This window comes from Sorex fumeus, unplaced genomic scaffold, assembly GCF_029834395.1.
Source record: "Sorex fumeus unplaced genomic scaffold, SorFum_2.1 ptg000009l, whole genome shotgun sequence".
NCBI lineage: Eukaryota > Metazoa > Chordata > Mammalia > Eulipotyphla > Soricidae > Sorex > Sorex fumeus.
The window spans coordinates 31,813,302-31,829,853 of record NW_026606066.1 but is presented as its reverse complement, the minus strand read 5'-3'; the positions used below and the strand labels follow the sequence as shown (position 1 = coordinate 31,829,853).

At 38.6% G+C, this 16,552-nt stretch overlaps 1 protein-coding gene across 1 annotated transcript in view; it reads left to right on the top strand.

Annotated features, from left to right (window-relative positions):
* The window catches only part of TTN (titin), a 291,603-nt gene that overhangs the window by 83,528 nt on the left and 191,523 nt on the right, over nt 1-16,552 (top strand). The window contains exons 56-86 of the mRNA XM_056110131.1: nt 17-295; nt 406-684; nt 788-1,066; nt 1,191-1,478; nt 1,600-1,878; nt 2,036-2,317; nt 2,418-2,696; nt 2,818-3,096; nt 3,201-3,479; nt 3,580-3,867; nt 4,085-4,363; nt 4,582-4,863; nt 5,957-6,235; nt 6,350-6,631; nt 7,657-7,935; nt 8,046-8,333; nt 8,488-8,766; nt 8,871-9,149; nt 9,257-9,535; nt 9,648-9,935; nt 10,054-10,341; nt 11,090-11,371; nt 11,630-11,908; nt 12,028-12,309; nt 12,464-12,742; nt 12,833-13,120; nt 13,306-13,584; nt 13,678-13,956; nt 14,052-14,330; nt 14,466-14,753; nt 14,893-15,180. Of these exons, the coding sequence (XP_055966106.1) occupies nt 17-295; nt 406-684; nt 788-1,066; nt 1,191-1,478; nt 1,600-1,878; nt 2,036-2,317; nt 2,418-2,696; nt 2,818-3,096; nt 3,201-3,479; nt 3,580-3,867; nt 4,085-4,363; nt 4,582-4,863; nt 5,957-6,235; nt 6,350-6,631; nt 7,657-7,935; nt 8,046-8,333; nt 8,488-8,766; nt 8,871-9,149; nt 9,257-9,535; nt 9,648-9,935; nt 10,054-10,341; nt 11,090-11,371; nt 11,630-11,908; nt 12,028-12,309; nt 12,464-12,742; nt 12,833-13,120; nt 13,306-13,584; nt 13,678-13,956; nt 14,052-14,330; nt 14,466-14,753; nt 14,893-15,180 (8,736 nt within the window). The remainder of the gene's footprint in view (nt 1-16; nt 296-405; nt 685-787; nt 1,067-1,190; nt 1,479-1,599; nt 1,879-2,035; nt 2,318-2,417; nt 2,697-2,817; nt 3,097-3,200; nt 3,480-3,579; nt 3,868-4,084; nt 4,364-4,581; nt 4,864-5,956; nt 6,236-6,349; nt 6,632-7,656; nt 7,936-8,045; nt 8,334-8,487; nt 8,767-8,870; nt 9,150-9,256; nt 9,536-9,647; nt 9,936-10,053; nt 10,342-11,089; nt 11,372-11,629; nt 11,909-12,027; nt 12,310-12,463; nt 12,743-12,832; nt 13,121-13,305; nt 13,585-13,677; nt 13,957-14,051; nt 14,331-14,465; nt 14,754-14,892; nt 15,181-16,552) is intronic.

The following is a 16,552-nucleotide window of genomic DNA, read 5'->3' as shown; positions in this document are numbered from 1 at the left end:
TCCTTTCCTGCTATAGAGTCACCTTACTTTACCAAGGAATTTAAGCCCATTGAAGTGTTGAAGGAGTATGATGTCATGTTGCTGGCTGAGGTGGCAGGTACACCTCCCTTTGACATTACTTGGTTCAAAGACAACACCATACTGCGAAGTGGTCGAAAGTATAAAACCTTCATTCAGGATCATATGGTCAGCCTGCAGATCCTCAAGTTTGTGGCTGCAGATGCTGGTGAATACCAGTGTCGGGTGACCAATGAGGTCGGCAGCAGCACCTGCAGTGCCAGGGTAACTTTGAGAGGTAGGTGCCATTCAAATGATGAACTGGCTCCTCTGTAAAATCAGCTGTTTGCAGATAGAGTCCATTTTGCCCTAGAGCTGGCATTGATTGAGAATTCATTCTTCCATTAGAACCCCCAAGCTTTGTGAAGAAGATTGAGAGCACCAGCTCCCTTCGAGGAGGCACAGCTGCCTTCCAGGCTTCTCTGAAGGGTTCTTTGCCTATCACCGTGACTTGGTTCAAAGACAGTGATGAGCTCACTGAAGATGACAATATAAGAATGGCCTTTGAGAACAATGTGGCTAGTCTATACCTCAGTGGCATTGAAGTCAAGCATGATGGAAAATATGTCTGTCAAGCCAAAAATGATGCAGGCATACAAAGATGCTCTGCAATACTTTCAGTGAAAGGTTGGTTCAGGAAGCTTGCTGGGGATACTTAAGGGGGCAAGTGCAGTTTGACCCTTTTATTAGAGTAATTCACAACCCACACTTATCCCGTTGTTTTCTACAGAACCTGCCAGAATCACAGAAGAGGCTGCGTCTATAGATGTCACTCAAGGAGACCCAGCCACTTTGCAGGTTAAATTTTCAGGGACTAAGGAGATTATAGCCAAATGGTTTAAAGATGGACAAGAACTGACCCTAGGCCAAAAATATAAAATCAGTGTCACAGACACAGTCTCTGTATTGAAGATTATTTCCACAGAAAAGAAAGATAGTGGAGAATATACTTTTGAGGTCCAAAATGATGTTGGGAGAAGCAGCTGCAAGGCTAGCATTAATGTATTAGGTTGGTATTGATTTTTTTTTGATTGGGAGGAACTGGGCATTTCTGTGTTCCTTCGTTTCTTAAAATTTAAGAGAAAATACTAATGTATTGGCTAACCTTTTTTGTTAACATTTTCATTGCCTAGATCTTATCATACCTCCCTCATTCACCAAAAAACTGAAGAAAATGGACAGCATTAAAGGATCTTTTATTGACTTAGAATGTATAGTTGCTGGGTCACATCCTATAAGCATCCAATGGTTCAAAGACGACCAAGAAATATCAGCTAGTGAAAAATACAAATTCTCTTTTCATGACAACACTGCCTTCTTGGAAATCAGTCAGCTGGAAGGTGCAGACAGTGGGACATACACCTGTTCTGCCACGAATAAAGCAGGACACAACCAGTGTAGTGGCTATCTGACCGTCAAAGGTTGGCAGCTTTTTATCTCTACCAATCAAGAACTTGTTTCTCTTTCATTTTTAATGCTTACCTTTGTTGCACAGCTCTGAAATAAGCATTTCTTTCTTTTCTTGCTTTATTTTTGCCTCAGAACCTCCTTACTTTGTGGAAAAGCCACAGTCACAAGATGTCAACCCCAGTACAAGGGTTCAGCTCAAAGCTCTTGTTGGTGGCACTGTGCCCATGACAATCAAGTGGTTTAAAGATAACAAAGAGTTGCACTCAGGAGCAGCTCGCTCAATTTGGAAAGATAACACTTCTACCATTCTAGAACTCTTTTCAGCCAAAGCTGCAGATTCTGGGACATACATCTGCCAGCTAAGCAATGATGTTGGCTCAGTAACCAGTAAAGCCACTCTTTTTGTAAAAGGTCTGGTCTCTACATATCCTCCCCTTCTTTCTTATCTAGATTTTCTTGGATTCAGGGTGCGGGGTGGATGGTTGGAAGATGCTTAATGATGCAGTTTTGCACATTGTTTTTTGTTCTTTAAAAGGTTCAACATTGTACTTTTCTTCCCCATCTTTAGAACCTCCTCAATTCATTAAGAAGCCCAGCCCAGTATTAGTGCTGAAGAACGGGCAGTCTACAACCTTTGAGTGTCAAATAACAGGCACTCCTGAAATCAGAGTTTCTTGGTATCTGGATGGAAATGAAGTAACAGCTATTGCGAAACATGGAATTTCCTTTGTTGACGGTTTAGCCACTTTCCAAATTTCTAGTGCCAGGGTAGAGAATAGTGGGACTTATGTCTGTGAAGCTCGAAATGATGCAGGCACAGCAAGCTGCAGCATTGAATTAAAAGTGAAAGGTTTGTTACTGAATTTGCTTATCACTCAGGTTGGGCTGCCAGCTAGGCTCCTGATCTTCCCTTGAGTAAGCTAGTCTCTGTCTTCCTTTTGAATTTTTAGAACCTCCCACCTTTCTCAGGGAGCTGAAGCCTGTGGAAGTAGTGAGGGATAATGATGTGGAGCTGGAATGTGAAGTTGCAGGAACACCGCCATTTGAAGTCACATGGTTAAAGAATAACAAAGAAATACGAAGTAGCAAAAAGTATACACTGACTGATAGAGTATCCGTGTTTAAACTCCACATAACCAAGTGTGACCCTTCAGATACTGGGGAATACCAGTGCATTGTGTCCAATGAAGGCGGTAGCTGTTCCTGTACCACCAGAGTTTCCCTGAAAGGTCAGTTCACTCCTAGGAAGCAGATGACCAAGTACAAGTTGTGTAATACCCTCTGATTTTATGAGTACAGGTAGGAAATAAAATGTACCTCTTCTTATCCTACACTCTCATTTAATCACAGAACCACCATCGTTCACTAAGAAGATAGAAAATGTCACCACTGTTTTGAAAAGTTCTGCCACCTTTCAGAGTACTGTGGCAGGCTCTCCCCCTATTTCTATCACCTGGATAAAGGATGACCAGATTGTTGAAGAAGATGATAATGTTCAGATTTCTTTTGTGAACAATATAGCCACACTTCAAGTCAGATCTGTGGACAATGGACACAGCGGGAGGTATACATGTCAAGCCAAAAATGAGTCAGGAGTGGAGCGGTGCTATGCATTCCTTTTAGTGCAAGGTTTGTAAGCTATTCCCTTCTGAACTTAGAGATAGCTTTACAAATGTGTATTCTTTTTGTGGAATTATCAATGAAACCCAACCATGCTTTAATTTTTACTGCAGAACCTGCTCAAATCCTAGAGAAAGCTAAATCTGTTGATGTGACAGAGAAAGATCCAGTGACCTTGGAGTGTGTTGTGGCTGGAACACCAGAACTCAAAGTGAAGTGGCTTAAAGATGGGAAACAAATTTTGCCAAGTAGATATTTTTCCATGACTTTTGAAAATAACGTGGCCAGTTTTAGGATTCAGTCAGTGATGAAACAAGACAGTGGCCAGTACACTTTCAAAGTGGAAAATGACTTTGGAAGCAGTAGCTGCGATGCCTACCTGAGAGTGCTAGGTTGGTATCTTGCCCTGGTCATCTTCCCTTATTTAGGCTTTCCTTTGTCAACAAATGGCCTATATATTAATGGATTTTTATTTTTGCTTGCATTGGATAGATCAAAATATACCTCCATCATTTACCAAAAAATTAACTAAAATGGATAAAGTTTTGGGTGCTTCAATCCATATGGAGTGCAGAGTTTCTGGGTCACTACCTATTAGTGCTCACTGGTTTAAAGATGGAAAAGAAATTTCTACAAGTGCAAAATACAGACTGGTATGTCATGAGAACACAGTGTCACTGGAAGTTAATAATCTGGAATTAGAAGACACTGCGAATTATACCTGCAAGGTGTCAAATGTAGCAGGGGATGATGCATGCAGTGCCATCTTAACTGTGAAAGGTTAGAATTCCTTAATTCCTCTTTCTTCTTTTTTATAAACACCTTTAAAACTCACCATCTTCTATTCTTTAGAGCTGCAAGTTTCAATTGTTCTCCTTCTTTAGATACTTGTTCTTTGGGTCATGATCTCTTTAAGTAATGTTTTCTTATGTGTACATGCAACTGTCAAAAGAGTTCAAAGAAGTTTAATGAAATGAATTTTTCTTAAAATCTATAGAACCACCAAGCTTCCTAGTGAAACCTGAGCGACAACAAGCCATTCCTGATTCTACTGTGGAATTTAAAGCAGTACTAAAAGGAACACCTCCTTTTAAAATAAAATGGTTTAAGGATGATACGGAACTTGCCTCTGGACCTAAATGTTTTATTGGCTTGGAAGGGTCAACTATTTTCTTAAATCTTTACTCAGTGGATGCTTCAAAGACTGGACAGTATACTTGCCAAGTTACCAATGATGTTGGTAGCGACTCTTGTACTACGATGTTGCTTGTTACAGGTGTGAAAATTTTCATGTTTTGTGTTTCTGTCTGGCCCGAGGATCCTGTCTTTTCTACTATCTGTTAGAATGCATCTAGTCAATCAGAAAGTGCCCTTCTTTTTAAAGAAAGTACACTGTAGTTGCCAGAAATTGCTCATTTTATTCTTTCCTACACACTATTTAACTTTGTCACTCATTTCTGTTCCCTCATAATGTCCTCTTTCTTCACTCTCTAGAACCACCAAAGTTTGTAAAGAAATTAGAAGCATCCAAAATAGTGAAAGCAGGTGACTCAGCACGACTTGAATGCAAGATAACTGGATCCCCAGAAATCAAAGTTGTTTGGTACAGAAATGAACAGGAACTCCCAGTCAATGATAAATACAGAATGACTTTCATGGACTCAGTGGCTGTCCTTCAGATGAACAATCTTGGTACTGAAGACAGTGGGGATTTCATTTGTGAGGCACGGAATCCTGCTGGCAGTACAAGCTGCAGTACCAAAATTATAGTCAAAGGTAGAAATCTTTTGTTTCTTACTTCCTAAAATATGCCTTCTTATCCCCTGGGTATCATAGCTCTTCATTTATTTACTGTCATTTTAGCTTCAATTTGAGATTTGCATATTTTCATAAATTAATATTATTTCCTATTTAAAATGTTATTCTTATTTATTTACATGTATGTAGTCTTGCCATAATTGTGATTGCCTTAACTCGTTAACCAAGCAGTTCAAGTTTGATATTTTTGAACATTCCAAAAAAAGAAATCTTTATAGGCAATTTGTGTGTATGTGTGTGTGTGTGCATGTGTACTACCAGAAATTGAACCCAGTTCCTCACACATATGAAGCATGTACTTTCTTTGTCACTGATCCATGTCCCTGACCCTCAACATAGAATTTTACATTTTAATTTTCTCCCAACTTATATCATTATTCTTATTATATTCCTTAACACTGATAACAAGAATATTTACCACCCGTATTCCATGTATAAGTGTTTTAGTCTTGTATTTAAAAATTAGACATTTTTGTATTTTTTTCTTTCTAAAAAATTGGTTCCATCTTTTAAAAATTAGACAACAGTTTATCTTGGTGCAAATAACTCTAACATCTTATGCTTCCATTTTCTAGTGTTTTTGTCACAAAACCCATTTGTTGTATGTGAACAATGATTGAAATAACCATTTGTTGATGTGAAAGACATATCACAGATGTGATAACTTCTACTTGCTAACATCACATTCTATATACTACATGAAAATAGTGGTAATGAACTTATTTGGGGGTGCTATTTTATTAAAATAAATTTTGGAACAACCTCCAAAGCCCAAGATAAAGTAGTAAAGTCTATCAGACTGAATGCCGAACTTCCTCATCAGATATCCAGGGATTTTATTTGGGTTCTCTGCCAATGAAATTGGATAATTCTATAAAGGCTAATGGGCAGTCCGAGGCTGGTATTGCTAAAGTGGTATGCTGGATACTACTTACACATTGTGGTATCTTGATTCTGCCTCCCAATTTAAAAAAAAAGAAGAAGAAGAAATAAACCTTATTTCAAAAGCCTCAATAACCCAATTCATTAAAAAAAATCTTGTTTTTCACAGAGCCACCTGTTTTTAGCAGCTTCCCTCCTGTAGTAGAAACCCTTAAAAATACTGAAGTTAGTCTTGAATGTGAACTTTCGGGAACACCACCATTTGAAGTGGTTTGGTACAAAGATAAGAGGCAACTCCGAAGTAGTAAGAAATACAAGATTGCATCCAAAAACTTTCATGCCAGTATTCACATCCTCAATGTTGAAACTTCAGACATGGGTGAATACCACTGCAAAGCACAGAATGAAGTGGGCAGTGAGACTTGCGTTTGTACTGTAAAGTTAAAAGGTAAGCATATTTCCTACATGTGGCAGAAATGGTAGGAATGTGCAAAACACTTATCTTTCTTTTGCTCTTTTCTGGACAATCTCTTCAGTAATTCATCTGTCTTTTCCTGTTCAGAACCACCAAGATTTGTCTCCAAACTGAACAGCCTCACTGTTGTAGCTGGCGAGCCTGCTGAGTTACAGGCATCCATAGAAGGTCCCCAGCCTATTTCTGTCCAGTGGCTTAAAGACAAGGAAGAAGTAATTAGAGAAAGTGAAAACATAAAAATTACATTTGTGGAAAATGTTGCAACGCTACAATTTGCTAAAGCAGAACCAGCTAATGCTGGGAAATATATCTGCCAAATCAAGAATGATGGTGGAATGAGAGAGAACATGGCCACACTGACTGTTTTAGGTTGGTACAATATGGTACAATAGATTCCCATTAGAAGTCAGTGCCAGATGTTGAGATGAGTAACTAAGAGTCACAAGTAGAATCTCCTTTTCTGAGTTTCTTTCAGAACTACTTTGATCCTTACCATCTTGAAAGATTTAGGGAGTCATATTAATCTCTCAAACACTTCCCTATTAACAAAAAATCTTAACAAAATATAGGCATCTGTTTTACTGTTGACTTAATACTTTTCCTGATTATCAGATATTACTAGAACTATCTTTTGTTTAAGCATGGGAATATTTGGGATCCCAGGATATACTACAAAGCATTTTCTTTCCAAAATACAATAAAACTGAAAATAACTCCAAGATCATTACCTAGTAGAAATTTCACTTTGATCTCTAGGTATATTAAATTTCAATTTAACAAATTTTGTAGCACTGTAACACTGTCCTCCCATTGTTCATTGATTTGCTCAAGTGAGCACCAGTAACGTCTCCGTTGTGAGACTTGTTACTGTTTTTGGCATATCGAATAAACCACGGGGAAGCCTGCCAGGCTCTGCTGTGCAGGCGGGATACTCTCGGTAGCTTGTTGGGCTCTCCAAGAGAGACAGAGGAATAGAACCCAGGTTGGCCACATGCAAGGCAAATGCCCTACCCGCTGTACTATCTCTCCAGCCCAGCAAACTTTGTACAACTTTCAAATAACTGCTTTTTGCACCCAAAATGTATAGTAGAAATTATTGATTCATAATAATTGATGTAGTCTTTAGAGAGGATCAAATAAAAATCTGGGTTCATTATCTCAATTGTTTGTGAAGCCAATTAGGGCATATAAATTCCTTAATAATAATTTCCATGATTTCCTGACAACAAGTATTTATAGAATCACATTTTATCCTCTAGAGATAAAAAGATAGAGAGAAAAAGATAGAGAGAAAACCCTATGCTAACCCTATTTGGGGGAAAAAACTATCTAATGACCATAAGAGTAGAGACATAGATGGTAAAAGACTTTGACAGAGGGCTCTTTTATTTCAGAGCCTGCAATTATTGTTGAGAAAGCAGGACCAATGACAGTGACTGTAGGAGAAACATGTACTCTTGAGTGTAAGGTGGCCGGCACTCCTGAACTCTCTGTTGAATGGTACAAGGATGGAAAGCTGTTGACCAGCAGTCAAAAACACAAATTTAGCTTCTACAACAAAACATCTTCCTTAAAGATTATCTCCGTTGAAAAGCAAGATGCTGGCACATATACTTTCCAGGTTCAAAATAATGTTGGAAAAAGCAGCTGCACAGCTGTGGTTGATGTTTCAGGTTAGTTCTTATCAGTATTACTCCCATGACTTGTGAAAATTCATGAGTTTTTTTTCTAAAGTCTCAGATGCTCTCAAATCATAATGGGTCTCTTGCCTTTCCTCACACAGACCGAATGGTTCCTCCCTCTTTCACGCGGCGACTCAAAGATACAGGTGGGGTACTGGGTACTTCTTGCATCTTGGAGTGTAAAGTAGCTGGATCATCACCTATCTCTGTTGCGTGGTTTCATGAGAAAACTAAAATTGTCAGTGGAGCAAAATACCAAGCCACGTTTTCAGATAATGTCTGCACATTGCAGCTGAATTCTCTGGACTCATCAGATATGGGCAGTTACACATGTGTTGCTGCTAATGTTGCTGGGTCTGATGAATGCCGTGCAGTTTTGACTGTACAAGGTCAGTGTTAGACACTCAGCCCATCCTTAAAAACACTTATTTGTGTGTATTCCAGGTTGACACACATTCTAAAAAGTGTTCTTTTTAGATTCAAAACTATAACTAAATTCAAAGCTTACAAGACTTTTTTTCATTGTCCTTAATGTCTGTCTAGAACCACCATCTTTTGTGAAGGAACCTGAACCTTTGGAAGTACTCCCAAGCAAAAATGTCACTTTCACAAGTGTTATTAGAGGAACCCCTCCATTCAAGGTTGGCTGGTTCAGAGGTGCCAGAGAACTGGTGAAGGGAGACAGATGCAACATCTATTTTGAAGATACTGTGGCAGAACTGGAATTATTTAATGTTGACATATCTCAGAGTGGGGAGTATACCTGTGTAGTGTCTAACAATGCTGGCCAAGCATCCTGCACTACTCATCTCTTTGTAAAAGGTGTGCTCAAGTGTATTTGTTCTTCCTGTCTTTCTGCGTAATGATGTCTTTCTTTAAAAATATGGTTTTATTGTCTTTTAACTTCTGTGCTTTGTCACTCCCAGAACCAGCTGCATTTGTGAAGAAATTAAGTGATCACTCTGTAGAACCAGGAAAGTCCATAATTCTGGAGGGCACCTACACTGGAACACTTCCAATTTCAGTTACCTGGAAAAAGGATGGTTTTAACATAACCCCATCTGAAAAATGCAGCATAGTTACAACAGAGAAAACTTGCATCCTGGAAATTTTAAATAGCACGCAAGGAGATGCAGGACACTACTCTTGCGAGATTGAAAACGAGGCAGGAAGGGATGTTAGTGAAGCTCTGGTATCAACATTAGGTGTGTTGTCTTATTCTCTTGTTATCATTGGCATTTTTCTAAAATGAAGTTTGGTTTTCTTGGTTCTCTCGAATTTCACTTACTGATAGTGACTCTTCTTTCTGTAGAACCACCTTATTTTGTTACGGAACTGGAACCTCTGGAGGCAGCAGTTGGTGATTCAGTTTCTTTACAGTGCCAAGTTGCTGGGACACCAGAAATTACTGTGTCTTGGTACAAAGGAGATACCAAGTTACGGTCAACTCCTGAATATAGAACATACTTTACAAACAATGTGGCCACACTTGTTTTTAATAAAGTGAATATCAATGACAGTGGAGAGTACACTTGTAAAGCAGAAAATAGTATAGGAACTGCTTCTTCTACAACTATTTTCAGAATTCAAGGTGATGTTATTTTGGAAACTCAGAAATTTCTTTTTTACTTATCTTTTTTATCTTCAGAAGGAAAATGTCTTTTAAGCTACTAATACCTCAAGTATTACTTGTTTTCCTACAGAGCGCCAACTCCCACCTTCCTTTGCAAGACAATTAAAGGACATTGAACAAACTGTTGGCCTACCAGTTACTCTTACTTGTCGATTAAATGGCTCTGCACCCATCCAAGTGTGCTGGTACAGAGATGGGGTGCTTTTAAGAGATGATGAAAATCTACAGACATCATTTGTAGACAATGTTGCCACTTTGAAAATTTTGCAAACTGACTTGAATCATTCTGGTCAGTACTCTTGCTCAGCTTCTAATCCACTTGGAACAGCATCTTCTAGTGCTAGATTGACAGCAAGAGGTTTGTTACTGTTAATCTTTTTCTTTGCAAATCAGGACTTCTTATTCACTATTAAAGTGAAATGACAAAAAAAGGGAGAGAATAAGAAAACATACTTCCTTTTCTTCTTATGTTGCAGAACCTAAAAAGTCTCCTTTCTTCGACATCAAGCCTGTATCTATAGATGTAATTGCTGGTGAAAGTGCTGATTTTGAGTGTCATGTTACTGGTGCTCAACCAATGAGAATCACTTGGTCAAAAGATAACAAGGAGATCCGTCCTGGAGGAAATTATACAATCACATGTGTGGGAAGCACTCCCCATTTAAGAATTCTTAAAGTAGGCAAAGGAGACTCTGGTCAATATACTTGCCAGGCCACTAATGATGTTGGCAAAGACATGTGCTCAGCTCAACTCAGTGTAAAAGGTGATCTTTACATGGCTTTAACCTCTAATTTTTTATTCCGATATTGGTATAATTGTCTTCTAAAATTTCTTAACATTTTAATATTTGAAATTAACTAGATCTTAGAATCTGTATAAAAAGTTGTAGACTTGGGGGCTGGAGTGATAGCACAGTGGGTAGGGCGTTTGCCTTGCACGCGGCTGACCCAGGTTCGACTCCCAGCATCCCATATGGTCCCCTGAGCATTGCCAGGGGTAATTCCTGAGTGAAGAGCCAGGAGTAACCCCTGTGCATCGCCAGGTGTGACCCAAAAAGCCAAAAAAAAAGTTGTAGACAACATTGATCATAGTTATGATTCCTCTTTAAATAAAATGCCTTAAATTATTGTATCACTAAGTGTAATAATATCATCTTGTTTAATTGAAATATGTTAAATGTTGTTTCAACTCTTCATTTTCTCTTTTTCATGCTTTCCTGTTGTCATTTTGTTTTTTCATTTGTAAATGTTGAAAAAAAAATTATCTTTTACATATTAACGTATCTTTTAGATCCAAACTACCAAAAATTTTAACAATTAAATTTTCTATTTAAAATATTAAAAGCCAACTAAAATGGGCTTTGTGGTGCAAAGGATAGTGCATTGGACTTTTAAATATTTATGAAACAAGTATTTTAGCAAAAAGTATATTCTTAATAATAAACCGCTTAAAATCTATACTTGGGAGGACTTTAAAAATAAACATAAGCTATTTTTCTTTTGATTTACTAGAACCTCCAAAGTTTGTTAAGAAATTAGAAGCTTCAAAAGTAGCAAAGCAGGGAGAATCCATCCAACTGGAATGTAAAATAAGTGGTTCCCCAGAAATCAAAGTTGTGTGGTTCCGAAATGACAGTGAACTTCATGAAAGTTGGAAGTACAACATGTCATTTGTTAATTCTGTGGCATTGCTTACCATCAATGAATCCAGCACTGAGGACAGTGGTGACTATATCTGTGAAGCACATAATGGTGTTGGCGATGCCAGCTGCAGCACATCACTGACTGTTAAAGGTTAGCATATGCTTCTTTTTCTTTGTTCTCCTCTGATTTGGAGTCCTTCTCTGCCATATAATAATCTCCAAAATAAAAGTTTAATTGAGGCTATTTGTTTTAAGTTCTTAATACCAGTTTTTATGAACTGTAGCTTCTTATTTTTTCATTCTGTTAGTGCCATACCATAAACTCTTTATGACTTAGACCTATGAAATATATTTTTTCCTTTTTAATTAGCATTTGTCATGATTTATCTTATTTTCTTCCGTCTTGTAGCACCTCCTGTTTTCACACAGAAGCCTTCTCCAGTAGGAGCCCTTAAAGGTTCTGATGTTATCTTCCAATGTGAAATTTCGGGAACCCCCCCATTTGAAGTGGTGTGGGTTAAAGATCGGAAACAAGTTCGAAGCAGCAAGAAATTTAAAATTACCTCAAAAAATTTTGATACTAGTCTTCATATCCTTGGTCTCGAAGCCTCTGATATAGGAGAATATCATTGCAAGGCTACTAATGAGGTGGGAACCGACACGTGTGTTTGCACTGTCAAGTTCAAAGGTTTGTATGCAGGAGCACAAAAGATATGTGCCTCTTTTTTCCATCTTTTCTTGCTTGACTAATAATTTATATGGCTATTATTCTCACTTTTTTCTCTAACCATGAATTTCTTTTATTAGAACCTCCACGATTTGTGAAAAAATTAAGTGATACCTCCACCCTAGTTGGAGATGCCGTTGCTTTGCAGGCAGTAGTGGAAGGCTTCCAGCCAATTTCTGTTGTTTGGCTGAGAGGTAAAGGCGAAGTCGTCAGAGAGAGTGAAAACACTAAGATTTCCTTCGCGGAGAACATTGCAACTCTCCAACTTCAAAGCCCAGAAGCATCTGATTCTGGAAAATATGTGTGCCAAATTAAAAACGACGCTGGAATGAGAGAGTGTTCAGGAGTCTTGACTGTGCTAGGTTAGTAACAAAAGGGCAGTCTGAAAAAGAAGGATCAGATTGACTGGCTCATGATCATTTTTGGTCCTTACTTTTAGCTAGTAAGATGCTGAGCAGGCTCTAGCTTCATTCGGAAAGTGACTTCATGTTCTGTGCAATGTACTTCTTCTTTTAGAACCAGCCAGAATCATAGAAAAACCAGAGCCCATGACCGTCACAACTGGAAATCCTTTTGCTTTAGAGTGTGTAGTGGCTGGAACACCCGAACTTTCAGCAAAGTGGTTTAAAGATGGAAGGGAAATATCTGCAGACAGCAAACATCACATTACATTCATCAACAAAGTGGCTTCACTAAAAATCCCCTCAGCAGAAATGAATGACAAAGGATTATATGGCTTTGAAGTGAAAAATAGTGTTGGTAAAAGTAGCTGCACTGTATCTGTTCATATTTCGGGTAAGTAGTATGAGGGTTTGCTGAATACATTATCACCCAGCCCTGAAAATAGAACTTTCTTTAAACAGAAAACAATCCTTCTCTGTGTAGATCGAATTGTACCTCCTTCCTTCGTCCGCAAGTTGAAAGACATGAATGCCGTCTTGGGGGCATCAGTGGTTTTGGAATGCAGAATCTCGGGTTCAGCTCCCATTTCAGTTGGCTGGTTTCAGAATGGAAATGAGATTGTGAGTGGCCCAAAATGCCAGCCCAGTTTTTCAGAGAATGTGTGTACTCTGAATCTGAGCATGCTGGAGCCCTCAGACACAGGCACATACACGTGTGTGGCCACCAACGTAGCTGGTTCTGACGAGTGCTCAGCGTTAGTGACTGTGCAAGGTCAGTGTCAAGGATCAGTTTCTCTGATGTTGCTTCCATGTGGCTCAGTGTCTGCCAACATAGAATCTCTTTGTTTTGTCTTTGTGTTTAGTTTTAGAATGCCCTTGTTTTAGCTTGTGAAAGTACATCTAACTTGGATTTCTTTCTCTCTCCTATTCTTCCTCATCTCTCTTCTGGGTGTCTAGAACCACCATCTTTTGAACAAACTCCTGATTCTATGGAAGTTTTACCTGGAACAAGTGTCACATTCACCAGTGTCATTAGAGGCACCCCTCCTTTCAAGGTCAGATGGTTTAGGGGCAGTAAAGAACTGGCCTCAAGGGAGTCATGCACTATCTCTCTGGAAGATTCTGTCACAGAACTGGAGCTGTTGGAGGTAGAGCCATCCCAGAGCGGAGACTATTCTTGTCTTGTGACTAATGATGCTGGCAGTGCTTCCTGTACCACTCATCTTTTTGTGAAAGGTTTGCTCTTTCCTTCAATTCTTGTATCTTTTCCATTTTTCCTAAAGCTTTCTTTAAAGGTGGCAATTTTACCCTTTCGTTATCCCCTTATAGAACCAGCCACCTTTGTGAAAAGATTGGCTGACTGCAAAGTGGAGACAGGAAACCCCATCGTTCTTGAAGCCACATTTTCAGGCACGCCTCCCATCTCTGTGAGCTGGATGAAGAACGAGTACCCTCTCTCACAGTCTCAGAATTGCAGTATTACCATGACAGAGAAATCTACAATTCTAGAAATTCTTGACAGCACTGTAGAGGATTATGCACAATACAGTTGCTTAATAGAAAATGAGGCTGGTCAAGACATTTGTGAAGCTCTAGTGTCTGTTCTAGGTGTGTTGACAGTTATCTTTTCCTTATCTTCTTTTCTTTCTTTTATAAAATCCTCTCTTATGCATGGTTTATTGTTACTGTTCTTTGTACCTTAGAACCACCGTATTTTATTGAACCTCTGGAACATGTGGAAGCAGCCATTGGAGAACCTGTTACTTTACAGTGTAAATTGGATGGAACCCCAGAAATAAAAGTTTCTTGGTATAAGGAACACACAAAGCTACGATCAGCTCCAGCATATAAAATGCAGTTCAAAAATAATGTTGCATCCTTAGTCATAAATAAAGTGGATCCTAGTGATGTGGGAGAATATACTTGCAAGGCAGAAAACAGTGTGGGGACAGCAGCTTCTTCAGCTGTGCTTGTCATCAAAGGTGATGATGGTTTTAACAAGTTTTGCTGCATGTTGACAAATTCATTTTATTCAAAATGTCAACATTTTAATGGATTGAAATATGTTGTGGATGTTTTCTCATCACAAGTAAGAATTGTCCATAACTTCCTTACAGAGCGCAAACTTCCACCTTCCTTTGCAAGAAAACTGAAGGATGTTCAAGAAACACTTGGCTTCCCAGTTGCATTTGAATGTCGTATCAATGGCTCAGAACCTCTTCAAGTATCTTGGTACAAGGATGGGGTACTTTTGAAAGATGATTCCAATTTGCAAACATCTTTTGTTCATAATGTTGCAACTCTTCAGATTTTGCAAACTGACCAGAGTCATATTGGTCAGTATAATTGCTCAGCTTCTAATCCTCTTGGGACTGCTTCATCCAGTGCCAAGCTCATTCTTTCAGGTAAGTAGCTCTTCATGCTGGCTTTCCATAATAAAGCAACTTCTGTGATCTCAGCCACTAGAGGGCTGGTGCTACTTAGTTCTCCTCCATGTCTGAGAGCTTGGAAACTGGTCACCATTCTTGTCTTCATTCTTTTCAGAGCATGAAGTGCCTCCTTTCTTTGATCTGAAGCCTGAATCTGTAGATCTTGCTCTTGGAGAAAGTGGTTCTTTTAAATGTCATGTAACTGGAACTGCGCCTATCAAAATCACTTGGGCCAAAGATAACCGAGAGATTCGCCCTGGAGGCAACTACAAGATGACTTTGGTTGAAAATACTGCAACTCTGATGGTTCTCAAAGTAGGCAAAGGAGATGCTGGGCAGTATACCTGCTATGCAAGCAATGTTGCTGGAAAAGACTCCTGTTCTGCTCATCTGGGTGTACAAGGTACTTAAACAGAGTAACAAGGTCTCTTTTACACTTTCAATATCTTAAATATAGGAGAAAGTATATATTTAAATGCTTTTGTTTCTTGTCATGGACTAGTAATTAAAATGACTAAATAGACCCAGGGGTCAAATTTTTAACTTTTTAAAAAATTAAAAAATAGATGACTGAGAAAACACATTGAAATCCCATTCTAACTAGAAACAAAGAGAGAGAATGAAGAAAGTATTTTCCAGGGGGGGGGGGGGGGGAATAGTCATCTTTGAGCAAAAATGGAAATTAAGTTAGATGACTTATTTTCCATAGTTGTTAATAAACTAGTGGATTTTGGTCCCTCAGAGGGATAGTAGGACCCCAAACTGTTAAGTCATACAAGAAGAGTCAGATTGTCTCAACTTCCTTTTACCTTACCAGCCCCACTAAAATAACATGAGGGCTGGAGAATACATCCAGAGATGACTATAAAGAACAACCATTTCTTTCTGTAGCTTACTCATGGCTGCTACTGTCAGAAATTAAATAGCTCAATGAGCAATATATTGGTCAAATTCATTAGAAAATTTCTAAAGTTGTTTCTTCTGGTAGTTTATAGATTATCTTGAAATTAAAGTAGGGTTAATTTAATTTACCTACCTGAGCAGGAACATTTTTTTGCTTCAGTTAATGAATACAGCATTGCTTCCCCACCTCAAAGGAAAATTTTGAAACTAAAGAAATAATCTATTTAAGAGCTCTAGAAAAGGGATGCTAAAATATTAAGATACCTGATCCAGATTTGCTCTTTTGATTCTTTGTGGTTGATTAACTTAATCACTGATACCTTGGAAGCCATAGGAAACAGTCTTCCACTGATTCACATACAAAAGCATAATTTAGGGGCTGGAGTGATAGCACAGCGGGTAGGGCGTTTGCCTTGCACGCAGCCAACATGGCCAATACAGGTTCAATTCCCAGCATCCCATATGGTCCCCCGAGCACTGCCAGGAGTAATTACTGAGTGCGTGAGCCAGGAGTAACACCTGAGCTTCACCGAGTGTGACCCAAAAAGCAAAAAAAAAAAAAGCATAATTTAACTATTTAATATACTGGGACCCTGAGTACTTCCAACAGATCCACACTGGAGCAGTGATTCTTATGGAAAGAGGATTGCACAATTGGAACTACTATCTTTTTCTTTCTTCTTAGAAATGTATTTGATATGGACACACATACCCAAAAAATGAATTTATTTTACAAATTTTGCATTTGTGATTCATTTAACAGTTCTTCCTTAAACTGCAGTGAGTGGGTTTTTTTGTTGTTTGTTTATTTGTTTGTTTTTAGAGCAGAAGACCTCTCTGTTTAACAGTGTCCCTATTTAAGATCTCTCTAT